Source organism: Barbus barbus (assembly GCF_936440315.1).
Source record: "Barbus barbus genome assembly, chromosome: 37".
NCBI lineage: Eukaryota > Metazoa > Chordata > Actinopteri > Cypriniformes > Cyprinidae > Barbus > Barbus barbus.
In genome coordinates, this window is record NC_136715.1 from 20683456 (window position 1) to 20704346 (window position 20891).

At 33.8% G+C, this 20891-nt stretch overlaps 2 protein-coding genes and 1 pseudogene across 4 annotated transcripts in view; 1 reads left to right on the forward strand and 2 right to left on the reverse strand.

Annotated features, from left to right (window-relative positions):
* Nucleotides 1–232: 232 nt before the first annotated feature.
* Nucleotides 233–4320, forward strand: LOC306856640 (deoxyribonuclease gamma-like; annotated as a pseudogene). Its single transcript has 8 exons — nucleotides 233–388; nucleotides 900–988; nucleotides 1118–1210; nucleotides 1949–2062; nucleotides 2122–2219; nucleotides 3017–3170; nucleotides 3610–3706; nucleotides 4255–4320. The product of its transcript is annotated as a deoxyribonuclease gamma-like (transcript).
* A 515-nt stretch (nucleotides 4321–4835) lies between these two features.
* On the reverse strand, nucleotides 4836–7207 carry LOC306856777 (protein SPMIP1). The gene is made up of 3 exons (XM_079396245.1): nucleotides 7007–7207; nucleotides 5748–6208; nucleotides 4836–4981 (listed from the first exon to the last, which is right to left on the reverse strand). The coding sequence occupies exons 2-3, from the start codon at nucleotides 6145–6147 to the stop codon at nucleotides 4863–4865; spliced, it is 519 nt and encodes a 172-aa protein (XP_079252371.1). The 5' UTR covers nucleotides 6148–6208; nucleotides 7007–7207; the 3' UTR covers nucleotides 4836–4862.
* A 194-nt stretch (nucleotides 7208–7401) lies between these two features.
* flnba (filamin B a) overlaps nucleotides 7402–20891 on the reverse strand; it is a 90185-nt gene continuing 76695 nt past the window's right edge. For both annotated transcript variants that reach the window (XM_079396719.1, XM_079396718.1), the window contains 10 exons: nucleotides 20151–20303; nucleotides 19026–19148; nucleotides 15536–15802; nucleotides 14600–14737; nucleotides 14397–14512; nucleotides 12750–12882; nucleotides 11176–11352; nucleotides 9357–9575; nucleotides 9074–9277; nucleotides 7402–8441 (listed from right to left, as the gene is read on the reverse strand). In XM_079396719.1, the coding sequence (XP_079252845.1) occupies nucleotides 8254–8441; nucleotides 9074–9277; nucleotides 9357–9575; nucleotides 11176–11352; nucleotides 12750–12882; nucleotides 14397–14512; nucleotides 14600–14737; nucleotides 15536–15802; nucleotides 19026–19148; nucleotides 20151–20303 (1718 nt within the window). In that variant the 3' untranslated portion in view covers nucleotides 7402–8253. The remainder of the gene's footprint in view (nucleotides 8442–9073; nucleotides 9278–9356; nucleotides 9576–11175; nucleotides 11353–12749; nucleotides 12883–14396; nucleotides 14513–14599; nucleotides 14738–15535; nucleotides 15803–19025; nucleotides 19149–20150; nucleotides 20304–20891) is intronic.

Consider the following 20891-nt stretch of genomic DNA (forward strand, 5'->3'; position numbering starts at 1 on the left):
ATTATATTATGTGAATTAAATAATATAATTATATTGAATTATATTATTTAAATTATTCAGTGATTACCTTAAGCACAAAACCCTCTTTAAATACAAGAGAAATAACACATGTAAAATCATCTGAAAACAGGAATCAACTCATACCTCGCTGAGTCAGAATGCAAAAATAGACGTGGCAAACAGATGAAGTCAGGAAGGGTTTGGATACAGTATAACTGAAGGAAGTTCACAGATGTTCCTCATATCCCAGCTGACAGTGATGCTGAGCGCTCTAATCCTGCTGCTGAACCTCAGAGGAGCTGTGGCTCTCAAGATCTGCTCCTTCAACATAAAATAATTCGGAGAGAGCAAAATCTCCAAACCAGATGTGTGGGACATCATAATGGAGGTGAGCTTTTTATGTTTAATTTTGCATTCAATAACTAATGCAAAATGAAAAAACGCTTGAATGCTATTTTGAATGTATATTTCATAATTCACTATTTTAAATTGTATTGTGTTTTAGTTGAATGCATAATGGACTTCATGGTTTTATGGAAAAACACTCACCAATACAAGATTTGTCCCACTCTACAAACCACTGACTTACTGTTTAAAGGAAGAAAATGTCATTACATAACAAACCAGATAATATTATGCTACTAATCATCATTGCATGTTATTATAGTGAGTCCAGAAGCTGCATTGCTTTACTATCTAGTGTGTCAAAGCAGGGGAACACAGAGGTACAAGACATTTTGTTGCCCCATTGTTCTGATTGCTCAAGGTCTGAATTCTCCTCCCAAAGTACCAAATGATCAGATTGTGGTGACGGGATGAGGATACTTACATTGTAATGTGATTTTCAAGGCATAAAAAAACAGTGATGAATTGAATTAATTTACATTGTCACACTGCAGAGCATCAGTCGCTGTGACCTCATGCTTGTCCTGGAGATCAAAGATGCAAAAGGAAAAGCATTTGATCAACTCATGACTCACCTGAACAGGTAAATACCCACCTCTGCTCAAATACATCAGACATTAGGACATTCCTTATAACATAAGATAACCAACATAAAATGAACCAGTCTTGAATTAAAAAAAAAAATCTAAATCTTTACAAACTGTCTCCACAGCAGGTCCAGGACACGAGCAAATGAACTTAGCTCTGTCATTAGCGAGAGACTTGGGAGAAAATCATACAAGGAGCAATATGCCTTCATTTACAGGTATGTGTAATTTATTTACAAATATTAAATTATTATTCATGTTATATCAGCATGCAAAAACATGTTCATACATGTCAATTTAGCTGCAAAATGCATGAGGGTCAAGGATGTAGAATTTAGTAGGGACGCTATAGACAAGTCCCTACCAATATCCATTGACTAAGTTGTCTCTAGTAATCATTTTGACAATATAATATATGTGGATGTAGCCACTGTTGTTGTAATTTCGACCACATCATTGATATTACCTGAGAAGTTAAAGTACATACGCTAGAAAATTGTGCTTTCAAGGACACACATTTAATACATGTGGAGTAAGAACATATAAGAGGCAAAGTGTTTAAAACATACGAGCACATTTCAGCTGAATTATCCATTTTACTCTCTTTAACTTTGTTGTTTTGTGTTCATCTGCTTCTCCCATTTGCTCTTTTTTTACATTGATTTTCACTCTATATAAACTAATACAACCAGACACAAAAACAATTTCTCAAATATTGATTACAATATATAGCCTACTATTAAATTGAACATTCACTTCAATGGTATGAAATGACTCAATTGATAACCGCAGTTTTACTACAAATCACATTGATAAACAATGGTTAGTGTAGCAAAACCACAACTAGTAACCATGGTTTTGTTATTATTATTTTGTGACGGAAACGGGCTTCCATATGCATCTGCCAAAAGGAAAATAAAAAATCAAGTTACAATAATCATTTCTGATCATTTCAGGCAGAAGATGCTGTCTGTGAAATCCATCTATCAGTATCCAGACGAAGATGCTTTTGCTCGAGAGCCGTTCGTCGTGTGGATTTCATCTCTAAAAACTGGTGAGACATTTACAGAGTGAAAAGTGAACCTTACCTCCATAAAAATGATGAAATGATGACAAACATGTTTTCTTCTGTTATTATTCCTATTCACACGGCTCCAGAAGCGGCTGTGAGAGAAATCGACGAACTGTATGACGTTTCAGAACGCATCACAGCTGTGGCGATCAGACGTAAGCGTTTCTCCATCCAGATCCCCAGATAACAGAATTATATTTGAAAAACCTTTTGATAACGTTCACTTTAGTTAAAGAACCCTTATTTCTGAATGTTATCTGAACATTCCAAACGTCCAGTTTTTAAAATGTTTAAAAAAAAAAAATCGAAGTTGTTCGAATGTTAAAGGAACATTCCATTTTATCATTTTGGAAACATTATGGGAATGTTACTTTTAAATGTTTCCTGAACGTTCTAAAACCAGTAAAAAAATATTAGATAAACATTTAACTAAAATGTTTCAGATAAAACGTTCCATGAATGATGTATAATAATAAGCTGAATTTGTATAGCGCCTTTCCCAAGCTCAAGGGGACTTCACAATGACAACAATATAAGCAATCAGTGCATACTGCATACATAGAAGGACAGTAGACATTTGCCACGTCCAGGACATGCGGTTGCATGTATAGCCTAAATAATGTTTTGTGCTAACATTTTAAGATTAACTCTGAACAAACATTTCATTAATGTTACTGAAATAGTTTTTGCTCATAACTTTGCCAGAACTTTCTGAGAATGTTCCTCATTAGCTGGGATAATATCTGCCATATTGGGTTATATAATATTCACTGCCCCCACAGTAAAATCAATATCTCATTCTCTATATTAGAATAGTAACATATCAGTATTCTAACCACACCTGCCAAACAAAGTCCTTTTTCATGGTCTTCTGTACACCTGGTTTCACTATCTGGTTCAAAGTCTCTGGCTTCCTCGGAGTTCCTGTTTTCATTTTGTCTAACTTTGTCAGAATTTCATCATTATGGGGGATTTTAATGCCGCCTGCGGTTACGTTCCAAAGAGACAGTTAACATCCGTCTGTGTTCGGAAACACACTGTGTGCGGCTGACAGGTGACAAGCTGGGCACATCAGTGAAGAAATCGACCAGATGTGCTTATGACAGGTAGGCAGATAAACATAAATCTATAAACTTAACTTGCCGACTCCTATAATAAGGCCATGAACCAACAACCTTGTTGGTCTTGGAAAAACATCCCCAGATTTTAGGCTCATGTTACATTTACATTTTTGCATTTAGCAGATGCTTTTATGCAAAGAGACTGGCATTGCATTCAACATGAACATTTTTTTAAGTTCATGCTTTCCCTGGGATTTGAACCAATGACCCGGGTGTTTACAGCCTTAGTAAGAAGTGTGCTCATAGTGGTGTAGTATAAAAGCATAAACTAAATGTCACATTTTTCTAATGTTGAAACACTTCTTGAGGGTCTAAAGTGTCTGTCTGTTAAACTTCCACAGGATTTTATGAAGGACAAATGTCCACTAACGTCTCAGTTAACATCATGTGATGACCACCACATTCCCATTTTCTTGTGCTGCAGGGTCGTCCTCCGTGGAGAGAGGATGATCGAGGCTGTGAATCCTGAATCAGTGGAGGGGTTTCATTTTAAAGAGGAATTTGGCCTCACTGAGCAGGAGGTAGCTATAATCTAATTCTAAAGATTCTAAACTACTGTTTTTTTTTTTTTACAAAAAGTCTCTTCTGCTCACAAAGGATGGACTTATATAATAATAAAAAAACAGTAAAATTGTAAAATATTATTTCAATTTAAATACCTGTTTCTATTTGAATGTATTTTTAAAATGGAATTTATTCCTGTGATCAAAACTGAATTTTCTGCATCATTACTCCAGAAAATATTCTAATATGCTGATTTGCTGCTCAAGAAACATTTATGATTATTATCAATATTGAAAACAGTTGTGCTGATTAATATATTTGTGGAAACATCCAGCATTAATTTAATTTAAAAAAAATTGTTTTCTTAAGTCGTCACATAGGTTATATCTCAATTATGCATTTTTTTTCTCTTACTGTAATTTTGTGTATCGATTTCAAACACTGAGTTTAATCTGTTGGCCATTTAATATTGTGCTTTTTCATAAATCGCTAAATGTTGTTAAATGCAGATATATGCTGTATGTATATAATATGTCTTTGATTAGTAGTTGTGTCTGTTCTGCAGGCTCTGGCAGTGAATGATCATTTCCCGCTCTGCATCACTGTAAACCAAGCACAGACAAGAGGATAACAACCTTCTCCATTTACACTTTTACTGCTCGCTTGCTTCATTAGTCCTGCAGATGAGAATGAGAAACACCTTACAAGAAAACAAATGAGTTCTAACAGAAAACGAGTGTTCAGTGCTTTACTTTTTTGCTGTGTTTTTGTAGAGAAGAGTAGAAATGTTTGATTGAATGATAATGACAAGCTTCCAGTGCTTGTTAATTATGAACCAGCAGTCTGCAGTGTTGGTTTACTGGTTGCTGTGAGACAGTAGAGTTAGTTTGCAAGCCTGTTAACACTTTAACCCGTCTACTTTTCTCCATTAATTAACTCCATTCATCACAACACCTGTATTAGTGTTTTATATTGACATTTGCATGTTCTAAAACAGCATTCAACAATAAAATGTTCTATCAGGGATTAATGCATTGATAATGTATGCATACTTATATGTATTTCATTAAAATAAAAGATTTACTTGAGTCTCAGAGTATTAGATTTAAGTAGGGTTAAGGTGAATACTGTCTGTTCAAGCTCAATGAGGTGAGAAAAACATTTATTGGTGTTTCATCCTAGTTGATCAGTAGCTGTGGGAACATTAAAAATGCCATTCCTGGCGTAGAAAGTGCTCCTTACGATCCCAGATCTCCCGTAGGCTGGCGTCTTACAGCCAATCTCATAATCACCTGAGGAAACAAAGTTAGTTTAGTGCTTGACATTTAGCCATTACTGTTAAGCTAATATACTTAATACTGCATGCAACCATTTTATCAATCCTAATAATATTTGTCTTTATATAGGTCTACACTACCATTCAAAAGTTTGGGGTTAGTAAGCTTTTTTTCTTCTTTTTTAATTAATACTTTTATTTAGCCAGGATGCATTAAATTAACCAAAAATGAGAGTAAAGGCATTTATGTTACAAAAGATTTCAAATTTCAAATATACGCTGTTCTTTTTAACATTCTATCCGTCAAAGGATCTTGAAAAATAAAATATATCAGGGTTTCTACAAAAAATATATAACAAGTGTTTCCAACATTGATAATCAGAAATGTTTCTCCAGCAGCAAATCAGCCTATTAGAATGATTTCTGAAGGATCATGTGACCCTGAAGACTGGAGTAATGATGCTGAAAATTCAGCTTTGTATCAAAAACAAATGACATTTTAATATATATTCAAATAGAAAAGAGTTATTTTGAATTGTAATAATTTTTTGACAATATGCCTGTTTTTCCTGTATTTTTAATCAAACAAATACAGCTTTGGAGAGTATGAGACATTATTTTACCGAGTAAAACCATGATACAAAATTAGTTAAAATTCATACATCTAAATATTAAACACTTTCAGAAAGAGTGTGCGTGTGTTGTTGTTGTGTGTGTCTGTCTGTTGTGTGTTGTTTGTTTGTGTGTGTGTGCACAAGTGTCATAAATTCCATTTTGCTCACCTAATCTCCATCCATAATCCCAGGACGACAGAATTGGGTAATCAAATTTTTCCTCAGGACTTTTCTGCGCCCGTTTCTTCAAATACAAACTCCGTCCTTTGCCTTCGTTGGATAAGCCCTGATAAAGAGCCGTTGTAGTCCGCGGGCTCACGGGTCTCATGAGCGGGGCTTCACCCGGTAACCGGCGCGCCGGTTTCTCCCGCGTCTGGACCACAGGAGGCAGCGTGACTTTACCGACAGACGGAGGGTTAAAAAGCCCGATGGACTTGGGCCTGCGAGACGTGAAGGTGGTCGGGTATTCTTTGCTGTATTTCATCTTCCACGCCAGCCGCGTGTAGGCCTCCTTCAGGATCAGCTCGCGGTAGAAGTTTTGGTCTTGAGTGGTCAGCAGGTTCCTCATGTTTGATGTCCGCGTCTCTGACCGATTCGTTTGAGGCAACAGAAACCTATCAGGGGCAGAGCTGACCAACCAGAGAGTAGATCACTCACCAGGTGGAGAGAAGAGAGGCCAAACACACACCATATGCTGACAGAATAACAAAAGAAACCCAGTGCCGAGCGCCACATCTACAGGAATCAGTTTCAGTAGAGAAGAGAGTCAAATACAGAAGACAAGAAAAACGATAGGTAGCCTACTGGGGGGTCTCAAAAAGTAAAAATATAAAATTAAACTTAAAATATTCAAACAAAACAGACCCGCAAGAGCGGATGAAAAGTTCATAAATCCATTTTTACTTGACACTAGTCAGTACTGGCTCGCTAGGTTTTTACATTAACTGAAAAAAAATGTGTTTACAATTAAAATATCAGTTTTTCCATCCCAAACATAGCCTAGCATCCAACATAAATCTACGAACAGTCGAGGTAACCGGTTTACTGCCAACACTAGTGAAACTAAAAGAACCAGTCTAGACCGATTTAAGATGGTTTTCTAACATTAGCAGACGAAAAGTGCCCAAAACCTTCATAAAACCAGCAAACAGACCAGCAAAACAGCTTAGGCTGGTTTCAGTGCTATTTTTATACTTTATATGGGCTAATATTTCGAATTGCATACTTTCTACATTTTACATTTTTTTAATTCCTTTTAAAAATTTGTATAAAGTTTTAATTTTAGTTCAGAAAATTAGAATTGTTGCCTTGACAGCAAAAGTTTATGAACACTGGCTATTTTCTTTTCCATCGGGGAATACATGAAACTTGAGTATGACTAAACGATGATAATTTTAATATAAATCAATAATTTAGTCTGAACTAACCCTTTAAGCAGGTGTTGTAATACTCAGGTCTGTCCTGAAGGAGGCAGCAGAACATTAGACACAATCAACCAGCGAATTACAGCCAAAGTTAATAATCGTAAATTACACAAACTAACTCGATCACATCGACTTCCTCCTGCCTAAACAAAGCAAAGAAAATCATTAATAATGCACATGACCTTTGGAACTACAAATACACATGTTTATCTGTTATTTTGGGTCGTTTCTATGGCAACAATGGAACATTCTCAAACAAGGTGGCCAATGCACTTCCTGTTACTGGAATTCTAAACAGAACAGAGTCACTGAGTTAAAGGAACAGTTCACTCAAAAAGACTTTTGATCATTTACTCCCCCTCAAGTTTCACTGTTGATAAATAACAAGACACCATCTTTAATCTTGAATTCTTTAATCCAGTCAGTTTTAATAAGCAAATGTACATCAAATCTATTCACGTTTCTCACAATAAGGCACCAATGGCTAAATACAAAATACAATTAAATGTCCCCTCTTGCCCTTAAAACTCTAACAAAATACTTCACTGGAGTATCAAAACTAGTAGAATTAAGACGAATTTAAAGAATGAGAAAGACATACATAAATCTATCACTGTGACTTTTGTATATTAGCGTCTTCAAAAAGCCAGAAAATCGAATTAAACGTGAAAAAAAAAAACGGATCTTTTGCTCAAGGTATTTGCTAAAAACTAAAATCTTGATATAGTAGTTTTATGTAAACTATTCAATATGTAGCACTCAAACCTGTTGAAATGAATACAGAAGTGCTTGATTTGAAGTGATGGATGATGCTTTGATTTATGAGCGAATGAACGTCACAGTTCAGTTTATGCAGCGAGAATCAAACAGACAATGAAAGGTTATAATAGGTGCATTAAAAGAGACTATGTTAGATAGAGATGAACGATTAGAGTCAATATCAGTAGTAAAGAGACGTTTGGGTTTGAAACCCCGATCAGTTTGTTCATACACCGTCTTTTAACTTCTTCACACTCATCTTAAGACTTGCAATGCTGAACTAAATCCACAAATAGAAGTAATGTACAATTCATGCATCATAACATGCCGTCAGATATACCGTCAGATATACCGCGCTACCGTCATAATGCTTCACATTCCAGTCAAAAACCTGATCAAGTGCAAAGTTCAACAGAATGAAGAAGGTTTTCTAGTTGTTTTTGTACAGTGTCTTTCTCGCTGTCAGGAGGTGTTTGATTAACCGCAGGGAATTATGGGACGGTGACTTGGAAGGGGGAGCCTGGGATGTGTTCATCTCCCCATTTCACAGCCAGGATGTAATTGCCCCGCTCCTTTAAGACGTAGCTGACGTTGTACTGCATGTTTCCCATGTGTTTGACCAGGATCTCCTCGCAGGGCGTCAGAGGACCGTGAACACCAACCAGCAGCATGTTCTTCCCTGGAAACAAACACAAATACATGTGAGACAAATGGTAAAACACAATTATGCCTGTATACAATGTAGATTAGGCAATATTGCCATGATAGAGTTATGATTGTATATGTATATTATGCTAAAATAAATGTTATATAAAATGTATTAAATTAATAGTAAAGTAAATAACATGTTTTTTAAATATATTCATATAAATAATATAAAACAAAAATATAATAAACAATCAACGTTTAATATACATTTGCACATTATTATATTTAATTGTATTAATAGTAACAATAATATAAACAAATGTTTTATATACACATTTATATATAATTTAATATTAAAATAAAGTTTTTTTATATTGTTACTATTGTTGTTGTTGTTATTATTATTATTATTATTCAAGTATATTATTTAATAAAATTATCCATGTATTCTCCAAAATTTTAATAAACTGTAGGGCATTTAATAAAATGACATTTAATAATAATAATAATAATAGTGAATACATACATCTACTGTAATTAAAAAAATTACCCAAATACACACACACACACACACACACACACACATATATGCATTTGTTCCCTGTAATAAACTTTTATCTGGCTCATGCTCAAGTTGTATCCAGTAATAACCCAAGATCTCACCTGCTTTACTGCAGTCCACAGAGAAAGACGCTTTCTGGCCCACAAAGGCCTTGCTGAGACCTGGGCCTCGACTGAGAACCTTGCTGGCGTCAGAAGTGGCTTTGGGAGACGCGCTATAGGAGTTCACACTGCTCGCCCTGCTCAACGGATCCACCATCAGAGTGGACATCTCGCTGGCGTTAGTCACGTTCACCAGCCGCTGCCCTGAACACCAGAAAGTCATCACCAACACCATCACACACAACCCAATCACTTCAGCTCCGATTGGTCCGGCTCGGCTCACCTGTGACTTTGGCTTTAAACGGGCTTCCGCTGATGTGGTTGGGGCCACCGTATTTGATAGTGATGATGTAGTTTCCAGGGGCCATTGGTGTGTAGTGCACTTTAAAGCCTTCGGCACACTCCTGACACTCCATCTTCACCTTCGACGGGCCCTCGATGGTGACGGCCAGAGATCCTGGTCCTGCTTTGGTGTTATTGACGGTAAACTCGGCCTGGTTACCTGTCAGACGAGGCGTGAGAGTCAGTATGATGAGTGTGAGGATGCACGATGGTGCATTTGCACGCATGATAAACTGGTTCAAAACAACTACAATATCCTCGCTTTTGTTTCCTGTCAGCCATCAAAGGTGGCATCACAATGGCTGTTGAGAATAGCATACTTTTAGTATGCAGTGTGCACAGTAGATTTTATGCTTGGAAACCAAAACAACCTATTGCATTTACCAAACCGCATAGTGAACAAAACAGCACACTGTGTGACGCATCCCAGCATGCAATGTGCTTGACCTGACCTCCAGTTTCCAGTATGACAAATACATCCAAAGTGATAAAAACATTCATTTCATTCATTTCTTTTCTAGCAATAAACCAACCACCCCCAAAAAACAGTTCAATCAAGTATTGGGTTGACAATTTTAGACAACAGATATATTTAGTTATAATATAGTTATAAAACATTTTTTATTATTTAGTTATAATAAATGTGAGTTCAATATAATAAACAATATAATACAAACGTATTATTAATTTAGCTTTTTTAATTATATACAAATATATACAGCAAGTTATTTCGTTATTTAATAATAATAAAAAATTAATTAAACATGAGGACAAATTTATAACTATTAATTTATATTATTTAATGATACATAAATATATAAACATTATTTTAGTTATTTAACAATATAAAGAATGAATTAAACAGTCAAATGTATATATAAATGTATTAATGTATATTATTTATAAATATATAAAAAGTAATTTAGATATAATGTAATAATGAATTAATCATGGTCAAATGTATAAATATAAATGTATTCAATTGTAATATTTAATTACAAATAATGTATTTAAACAGTAATTAATTAGTATCTCTCTCTCTCTATATATATATATATATATATATATATATATATATATATATATATATATATATATATATATATATAAAATGACTTAAACATGCAACATAATGAGGTCATGTCACAGTCATGTCATGTCACATTTTGCTACTGATGCAGAAATAGGAAATGTTTAAAGCTGCATAATACACCCAGCATCACACCAAGTGCAGTAAAGTGCGTCTATTTTATTCTGAACAATCTGTACATTATAAACAGCGATCAGTCATATGTTGCGTTTACACAGACATTATCAGACACCAGCAGCGGGAACCAGAGGCTATTCTGATGTATTCTTTCCTCTAAGTTAACCCAGTGGTTTTCTTTAGTCTTACACAGCTGAAATACATTTCTAGGTACCACATTAATGCTGCAACCTTTTGCTTGTTGAATGTCTCTGTGAGCTTTACACTTTCTCTGCCACTAGACTAGTTACAATGAAGACATAGATTTGTTCTGGATGTGATCCATGAGAAATATCTTAGGTAATCCAAAATCCTTCTGTTTAAATCATTCTGCTGAGACAATAAGTGCGTTCAGCGCGAGTGAGAGGGCGTAACGGCCGACTTCCTCTCCACACGCCAAGTCAAAAGAAACATGGAGCATTCAGTATTCACAGTGTGGAAAACACGGACTGACGGCGAACGGGGAAACTGCGCAGAATAGTTTTTAGCCCTGTGCCAGCGAACGATGCGTCACCTGTGCTTCCTCGTTCCAGACCGGGGCCGTAAGCCGTGACGAGTCCAGCATCCCTGCTCTGTCCCGGTTCTCCCACACGCACCTGGAACGGACTGCCCGGGATGTGCGTCCCGTTGAACTTCACGTCGATGACGTGGATGCCGTTCTCTCGTGGGATGAAACGGATCGCGTATTTGTCTGGAGAACAGAGTAAATTAACCAGAGAGCCAAAACAAACATGAGCAGAACTACTGATACAAATGACAAAATGCTAATCAGGGACTCCGTTCATATGAGACATTTATATATTTAATATTCCCTATATTTACTTTAACACATTTAACATTTTCAATATTGAAGTTTATATATTTAATATTTAAGTTTATATATAAAATTTAGCTATATTTACGGTTATATATTTAATATTTGCAATACTGAACACACACACACACACAAGTTTATATACTCAATATTTTATTGAATAAAAAAATAGATATTTATTTTCAAGTTCATATATTTATTATTCAATGGATTTAATCTTTAAGTTATACATTTAATATTTTAAGTTTGTAAATTCAGTCAATACTGAAGTTTGTAATTTTAATGAAAATGTATATTTAATATTTAAGTATTAAATATTTTCTATATTTAACTAAATATTTTATATTTTTAACACTGAAATTTAATATTTAAGTTTATTTGAATATTCAATTCAGTATTGAAATGTATGCATTTCATATTTAACATTTTCTATATTTTAAATTTATATATTACATATTGTCAATATTTACATTTATTTAATAGGGACAATCCATGTTAATAGACACTAGTATGAAACAAAGTAAACAAACCAGATTATAAAATTGCTAATTAATAAGAGTATATACACATTTAACATGTTCAATATTGAATTTTACATCATATTTAAGTTTATATATTTGCTATTTATATAAGTTCACCAATTTTAATATTTTTAAGTTCATACATTTAATATTTAAGTTTATATATTAAATGGTCTATATTATATTATATATATATATATATATATATATATATATATATATATATATATATATATATATATATATATATATATATATATATATATATATATATATATATATATATATATATCGTTATGTCTATATATATATATATATATATATATATATATATATATATATATATATATATCGCTTTTTATTTTAGTTTATTCATTTATATATTTATTATTGAAATGTTGTTAAATGCATGTGTCAATTTTATTTAATTTCTTTATTTTCTTAAATATGTGGGTATATAGTATTTATAGAGTTGTAACTTTTAGTTTTAGTTACTTTTTCTTATTTGTAAGTCACTTTGGACAAAAGCGTCTGCTAAATGACTGAAGCAAAGTAAGTAAAGTATATCAAAGCATCATTTTATGGAGGTAAACGGGGCAGTGAATGTGGTTTCATGATTAAAAAAAAACCAAACACCATTACTAACATGTAATGAAGTCCTTTCTTTTTTTTTAAGTTATGACAGAAAATGATCTAATGCATCATATCTAGTTAGAAGAGGGTGTTAAAGTGCATGTGAGCTCCTCCTCTGACCTTGCTCTAGCTCAGACACCACACACTCCTCCAGGGCTCCGGACGGACTGTGAACTTTAGCATCGATGTGGCCTTTTGCTCCGTTCAGACGCACCGCAAATGATGCCGGCTGGTTCGCCTTCAGACCCGACTCCTACATTAGTGAACCCACAGCTTAGAACATCACACACACACACCACTGCATTCTGGAAAGGGCTGTTCATGTGTATAGACTACCATTCAAAATCTGGGGGCGGTAATAAGTCTCTTTCTACTCACCAAGGCTGCATTTATTTATCAAATATACAGAAAAATTGTGAAATCGTATTCAAATTTAAAATAAGTGTTTTGTATGTGAATACATTGTAAAATGTAATTTATTCCTATGATCAAAGCTGAATTTTCAGCATCATTACTCCAGTCTTTAGTGTCACATGATCCTTCAGAAATCATTCTAATATACTGATTTGCTGCTCAAGAAACATTTATGATTATCATTCAAATGTTGAATGCAGCTGTGCTGCTTCATGCTTTGTAGAAAAAAAGTGATACATTTTGTTTTTCAGAATTCTTTGATGAATAGAAAGTTCAAGAAATAAAATGATAACAAATGACTTTACTGATGCTTTTCATCAGTTTAATTACTTTAGTATTACTTTCTTTAAAAATCATTACTGACCCCAAACGTTTGAAGAATATATTTTAAGTATTAACTTTTTTTAAACTAAGAATTGATTAGATTTTTAATGATATACAGTATACTGTTATATGGTTTTGAATGTTTTAAAAGTGCACGAAGTGGCATAATACTAAAATAATCATAAAATGCTTATTTTCTCAAAAAAAGAAAAAAAAAAGAAAAAAAAAAGTATAACAATAAATAAACAGAAAATAAAGAAAAATTATGAATAAAAGAAAAATTTAAATTAAATAAAACAATACATTTAATTGTTCATAATCTCACCTGAACTCACTTAAGATCAGCTAAAGCTGAGAGAGAGAGACGGCCAACATTTGACAAGAGAACATGAGAACTACAGGGTTTGCTAAACTACAAAGAATGATGGGAAAGGGTTGGATGGAGGTTTCTAGCAGTCGGTGTAGTCTTCCTCTCTCTGCTTTAACTGATCCTACAGTGAGCTTCACAAGAGAGGATTCTGTTAAAAGCCTTTAAATGAAACACAAGAGAAACACCAGAACAGCCCACACAAAGACAACTGATGTCCGACAGCTATTCAAAGACGACTTCACCAGATAAATCTGCTCCAAATCTGCTTATATATACACAGCAAGTCATGTCAATAATCGGTTTTTAACACTGATAATAATCAGAAATGTTTCTTGAGCAGTAAATCAGTATATTAGAATGTGACACTAAAGATTGGAGTAATGATGCTGAAAATTTAGCTTTGACTCAAAAATATATTATATTTATATAAAATATATTCAAATAGAAAACAGCTATATTAAATTGTAATAATATTTCACAATTTTACTGTATTTTTAGTAAAGTAAATGCAGCATGAGTGAGCAGAAGAGGCTTCTTTCAACAAAAATCTAAGCCATTATTCATATTAATAATGCTGTTTTCCAGTGTAAATGCTGCTAGCTTGAGAGTCGAATAGCTGTGGACACGCGTCTGTGTGTCGATGTTTCCTCGTGTCTCACCTGAAGACTGGTAACAGTAAGTCGCCGAGCATCGTCTACAGGAGCGTAGACAGGCACCAGGTACGGGCTGTCGGGAATGTGCTCGTCGTTGAACTTTATAGACACTTCATAGTCACCTGCAAAGAGATTGAAGATCAGTTGCTTGGGGAAACTCAGCTTTTCAAAGGGAGCACAGGACAGAAAGGTGGTGTGTGTTTTTATACCAGGTTCTTGAGCTACATATGAGACGCCGCATGATCCGTCCTTCCTTTCCTCAAAGGAGATTTCTGCACGACTGGGGCCTTCAACAGCGATGGCCAGACCACCAGCGCCCGCCTCACGCGTCCACACATTAAACTCAGCTACATGAGCACAACAAGAAATATACAGTTCAGTCTCACAGAGACAGTCAATACGCATTATATTTGCGTAAGAACTAAAAAAAATTAAGCCTTTTCAAGATGACATTTGAATATATTTCCAAACCTTTTCCTCCTTTTTACTAAAATAAGTTAAATTAAACGGCAGTACAACAAATACTACCATAAAAATCCATTTTTATAACATTTTTATAATGTGTAACATTTTAGAAAAAGAAAAAAAGGTAAGCAAATAATTAAACATTTCTTTGTCTAGATTACTTTTTTTTTTTTAATTACCAGTAAATATAGTAAAAAATTCAATGCAAAATTCAGTTGCAGGAAGTACAACATTATGTGTAGGCCTACTAACATAATATATAAAATTGTACAATATTGTTTTTATTAACAATCTAACCATTTTGATGAGCAAATAGAAAATTGTGTTGGAATCAAACATTTTCTAAGACTAAAATAAAAATTAGATTAAAAAAAATAAAATAAAAAAAGAGATATTTTCCACTAACTAAAATGAAAATGAAACTCTTACGAAAAGGAAATTCTTACGCTAACATCACTGTAAATTAAAACATTCATATAAATGTAAAATAAAATTAACAAATTAAAAGTCGTTATAAGAATTACTACCATTTTCACACCGTTACACCATATTTTCCTCCCTTTTCCCAGCTGTTTTTAAAACTAGAATTAAAATTACATTAAAACATTAAAATGAAAATAAATAGCAGGAAGCAAAAAAAAAACCAACATTATAACAATAAGATTAATGAGTGCTCATACCTGGCACACCCGTGTCGGCTTTCTCCAGACCCGGACCTCCGGCTCGCACCTTGTGGGCTCCTCCTTCTCCCAGCGGGCCGACGGTGAACTGGAAGGGGCTTCCCGGCACGTGCTGCCCACGGTACTTCACGCTCACCGTGTGAACGCCCATCTCGTGAGGCACGAAGCGCACACAGTAGGTGTGATTTCCCACCGCCACCATCTCAGCCGCCTCCGTGGCTCCCGACGGGCTGGTGACCTGAGCCGCGACATCCTGGAGATCAATTTCTGCGGAGAACAGAGAGCAGAAGGACTCTTGGGAGAGCTGACAGACAGGACGGAGGAACGGCTCTCAGCTGGTTCAAGGTTTTGCAAGCAACATACAGAGACCTGAGCCTTCCTGTGCTCGGCTTTTATTATTTACTCACCTTCATGTTGATCTGAACGTGTATGACTGATTTCTACCACGCAACACAAAAAGACTGAAAGCAACGTGAGCATTTGGCTTAACATCTCTTTTCACGTTCAACAGAAGTGTTATTTTAGGATCATTGATTTACTATTAGAGTTTCAGTTCTGATTCATTCGATTTGATTTATTTTTTGTTTTCACTATTTTTAGTTCAAGTTTTTGTAATTGTTTTGTTTGCGCATCTTTTAGAAAACAAATAAAAAAAAAAAAAATCACAATGTAATGAGCAAAAAAAGATAACGTTAACTTTTTCCAGTTTTTACATTAGTATTAAATTTAAATTCTGAATTAGATTTTTTAAAATATTTTCTGTTGTCACTTTTTAAGTTTTAGCAATTTAGTTGTTTTTGTCATTTTTATTAGTTTAAGGAATAAATAGTGTAATGAGCAACAAAAAGACAACACATTTTCTGCCCTTTTAACTAGAAATTAAATTACATTAAAATATTGCACATTTAAATTAGATTATCTTTCTCATTTGTTTTCACTTTACTTTTAGTTAAAATAGATGTTTTGTTTTAATTTTATTTTTGTTGGAGTTTTAGTAATTATGTTTTTTTTCTATGTAGCTTTTCCTTTTTGCTTTAGTTTATTTTAAATTAAGTAAATTATTTAATTATTTCAAGTTGGTTTCAAAATGGTTTTATTTTTAGTTGACTAATATAAACTTGCACAGAAGAAATAGTCATTTGGGTTTGCAATGGCAAAAGGATAAGTAAATAATTCAATTTTTTATGAAGTTGTAATGAGCAAAAAAGCAGCTCTGGTTCATGCAAACACAAACACACTAGTATCAAAAGCAAGCGCGTTCTGCCAACCTCGTGGTCCACATGCGGCGTGTTTATAACGCACCCTCCAGCCCTCCGCAGGGCCTTCTGATGGGTGCCGTGCCAATCCTGCTGACCCACACTTGGCCCACGGTGAAGCGGGTCCACCCTGAGCCGCTCTGATCTTTGACCCCGAGCCGAATAGAGCAGTGTGAGCGATAGACACCGCGTGAGAGCAGCTCACGAGCCAAAGCCAGAAGAAACCAGGTCACTGATAGTCACAGACGCAGAAAACAGCAGGAAAAGACAAGACAAAAGACAGAAACAAGTGAGGAAAGATACAGGACAGAACAGGCAGTGCATTAGATGAGAAAAACAGTGAAGTGGGGAAAAAAAGATAAGAGTATAGGAGGAAGCATGTCTGATATTTTGTAGCATGTATGCATGTTATTTAAACTATGTGTCTTTAAGTCTCATGAAACACTTTAAGAGTGAGTATGTGAGCTCAGAGTCGGTCAGATCCAGCAGTGTGTGAATGAGCTCATACAGGATCACCGCTAACCCTCCATTACACCGCAACCTCATTAATCAGGACAGATCTCACAAATCACATATGGAAGCAGTCTGCATGATCCGGTTTAGTTTTAATTGGCCATCTAAAGGCCTGTTCACACCGAGAGTGACGTGACAGTGACATGGTCATTTACATTCTCTACTGCAAATAGAATGCAGAGTTGTCCGTTTACAAAACTGTGATGTAAAAATACATATATCTTAAAACATGATAATGATACTGCTTATAATAAAGTTATTGCAATACAGCATATCTATATTCATCTAACTGGAAATATTTTATTAGTTTATTATTTGCTTGAAAAAAATGAGAGAGGCAAAATATGATAAAATAAATTTATAGAATACAATTATTTTAAATGACACAAATGGCATTCACATCTATCAAATATCCATATAAACGCTAATATAGTATCATATTGGATTATATTATATGTATTGTAAAAAAAAATTAAATAAACATAAAATACACCTAACCTTCAAGTAGTATTTTATTATTTTAATCCATTAAAAAAAAAAAGAAATTATATATAATTTTTTTCTTATATATATATATATATATATATATATATATATATATATATATATATATATATATATATATATATATATATATATATATATATATATATATATATATATATATATATATATATATATATATATATATATATATATATATATATATATATATATATATATATATATATATATATATATATATATATATATATATATATATATATATATATATATATATATATATATATATATATATATATATATATATATATATATATATATATATATATATATATATATATATATATATATAATCCATCTAACCTTCAAGCTGTATCTCACTGGACTGTTCAATAAAATATATGCATTTTTTAATATTTAAAAAAAAAAATTATAAAATAAAAAAAATATATAGAAAACTAATTACTAGCATTGTTTATTACAATAAATTAATCTGTGCCAAAAGGTAAAATAAAAATTTCTCAATCAATAAAATAAATCAAATAGAGTGTGGAAACGTTACATTTTAAACCTTTTTCTTGAACTAACAGTTTGTTCTCTTTTGAAGAATATTGTCACTTGCAATAGAGAACAACTAATATCTTTTTAAACACAGTAATGCTAACAAGCACAAACGATTCAAACGAAACGAGCAGAAAACTGCCCTCTCTCACACAAAAAGGCATTTCAGACTACGCCAAGACTCATACTGGAAGTGCAGATTTAGCAAACCTCCTCGACGGCCAAGTGACAGTCTTCACATGAGCGAGTCAGCGCGAGACGCGTGTTAGCATCACGCAGCACGCACCGCTGACGTGACTAGCAGCAACAGCTGCGCTGGTCTGAGGGGAAATCAAAGCAGAGACTTCAATCCGCTCAGCACGGCCTGCATATGTTGCCTTGTTTCACAGAGCCATGTGTTTTTACTCAATTATGGAGACTCAATGCTGTAAAACAACAGCACGTTCATTTGTTTTGTGCTTTCGGGCTGGGGATCCTGTCCCAGAGTGTGTTAAACAAGCCAATAAACCAAGCCTTTTAACATGAAGTGAAAGAAGTAGTAAATTATTCATGCCTAATCTACATTAAAACTACAGTTTGGGATTTGAAAAGGAATCTGAACAAGGACAGATGTGCGCTTGACATCTTCATTGCCTTGATATGAGGAAGCTTCATACCTGGGATCTTCAGATTGAGATCACAAACGCTTCCAACACTAGATACGGAAGCGGCTTTCTGACGGCGAGTGATGCTCTCGCGGATACGACCTTCGCCCGTCACTTTCACGCTAAATGGACTTCCTGTGAACACAGATGCAATACAAGTCACACAATGACAGGAATAAACACTAGATGTCTCTTCTGCTCAGCAAAAACATTGTTGAAAACAGTTACGCTGCTTCATATTTTTGTGGAAACCATGATACATTTATTTTTTCAGGATTCTAAGAAAAATAGAAAGCTCAAAAGAACAGCATTTATTTGAAATAAAGATCATTTGTAACAAATGTTTTTACTGTCATCTTTGATCAATTTAATGTATCCTTACTCAATAACAAATTACATTTCTTAAAATCTTACTGATTTTCGGAATATTAATTGCTGCATAATGTGTTCTGTATCACTGTATTTTCATAACAGAAGACAACATACAGTATATACTGTGCAAAATGCTTAGTACTCAATTTTTAATATTGTATTTTGCCAAATAATCTGCAAACAGGTCAATTTGCACCTTATTTGGAGGACATTGTAAATTTTAAATAAGGTTTACTTTCTTAAAATAAATGTCTTAATTTGTGAGAAAAATAGAATTATAAAATAAATACTTAAACAAAAAAATTATAGAACTCACAGGGAAAATTCACATCTAGCATTCATCAAGTAGTATGTTTGTTTAATTTATTTAAAAATATATAACTTATTTGTGATGAATGTAAATGTATATAAAAAATAAAATAGGATTAATTTATTAAAATCAATTAAATTATTTAATTACCATTTGGTTAGTTAATAAATGACCATTTATTAAAAAAGGTAAAATAAAAAAAAAATAATAAAACCAAATCGCATCTTGTATTAATTTTTTGAACTAACAGTTTGGTCTCTTTTGTAGAATATCAGATAGAAAATGATTAATATCATCTTATTAAACACTGTGCAATGTGCTTAATACTCCACTTTGAATTAGTTTTTTTTTGTCTTTTGCCAAATAATCTATAAACGGGTCAAATTACACTTTATCTGGAGCACATTCTAAATAATATAGAAGTTTTGAATGATGCTTCATGCATGATCTCTTACCAGGGACGTGCTCTTCTGCAAACCTGATGGACACGATGTAGGTGCCTGGCTCTGTCGGACAATACGAGACGCCACAAGTACCATCCTCCATGTCCTCTGTCTGTATGTCCACTTTACTGGAACCCTCGATGGACAGCGCCAAACCGCCATAACCTAAGAAGACATTAATGCAATTCAGACCAAAGGTCAGATGCATCATGCCATCAACATTAATAGAAAACACCTGAATGCATGAGAAATAAACAGTCTTGATCCTACAAGACTTATGACAAGTTTAATAGTTTGTGATATATATTAAGGTCTAATTGTATAAATATTTGAAGTTCTTAATAATTAGCCGCTGTGGTAACAATTACCAATTTTTTCTTTCTCATTTCCAGCTTTGAGCTGCTTTGCACAACCTGTTTGGATTAAATTCTCAGCAATTAAGTGGATTTGAGAGCTTGAGAAAACATCATTAATGGCCAGACGTTTGGCAGACCTGGTTTATTCAGTTATGTAGCTCGGTTAGGCAGGTTACATGGTTAGGAAGAAACAAGTCATTTTTAACATTTAAAGTGAATATATTTGTTATAAAAGGGGAAAAAAAAACGTGAGGGGAAGCAACACATTTTGTAACGTGACGCTTTTAACCTTTGAACCCGTTTATTGTGGAGAAACTTCTTAAATCATCTGCTTTTGGGAAGAAGTTGATACACGGTTGCTAAAGTTGGTTGGTTAGTTAGTTAACCAAGTGAAAAC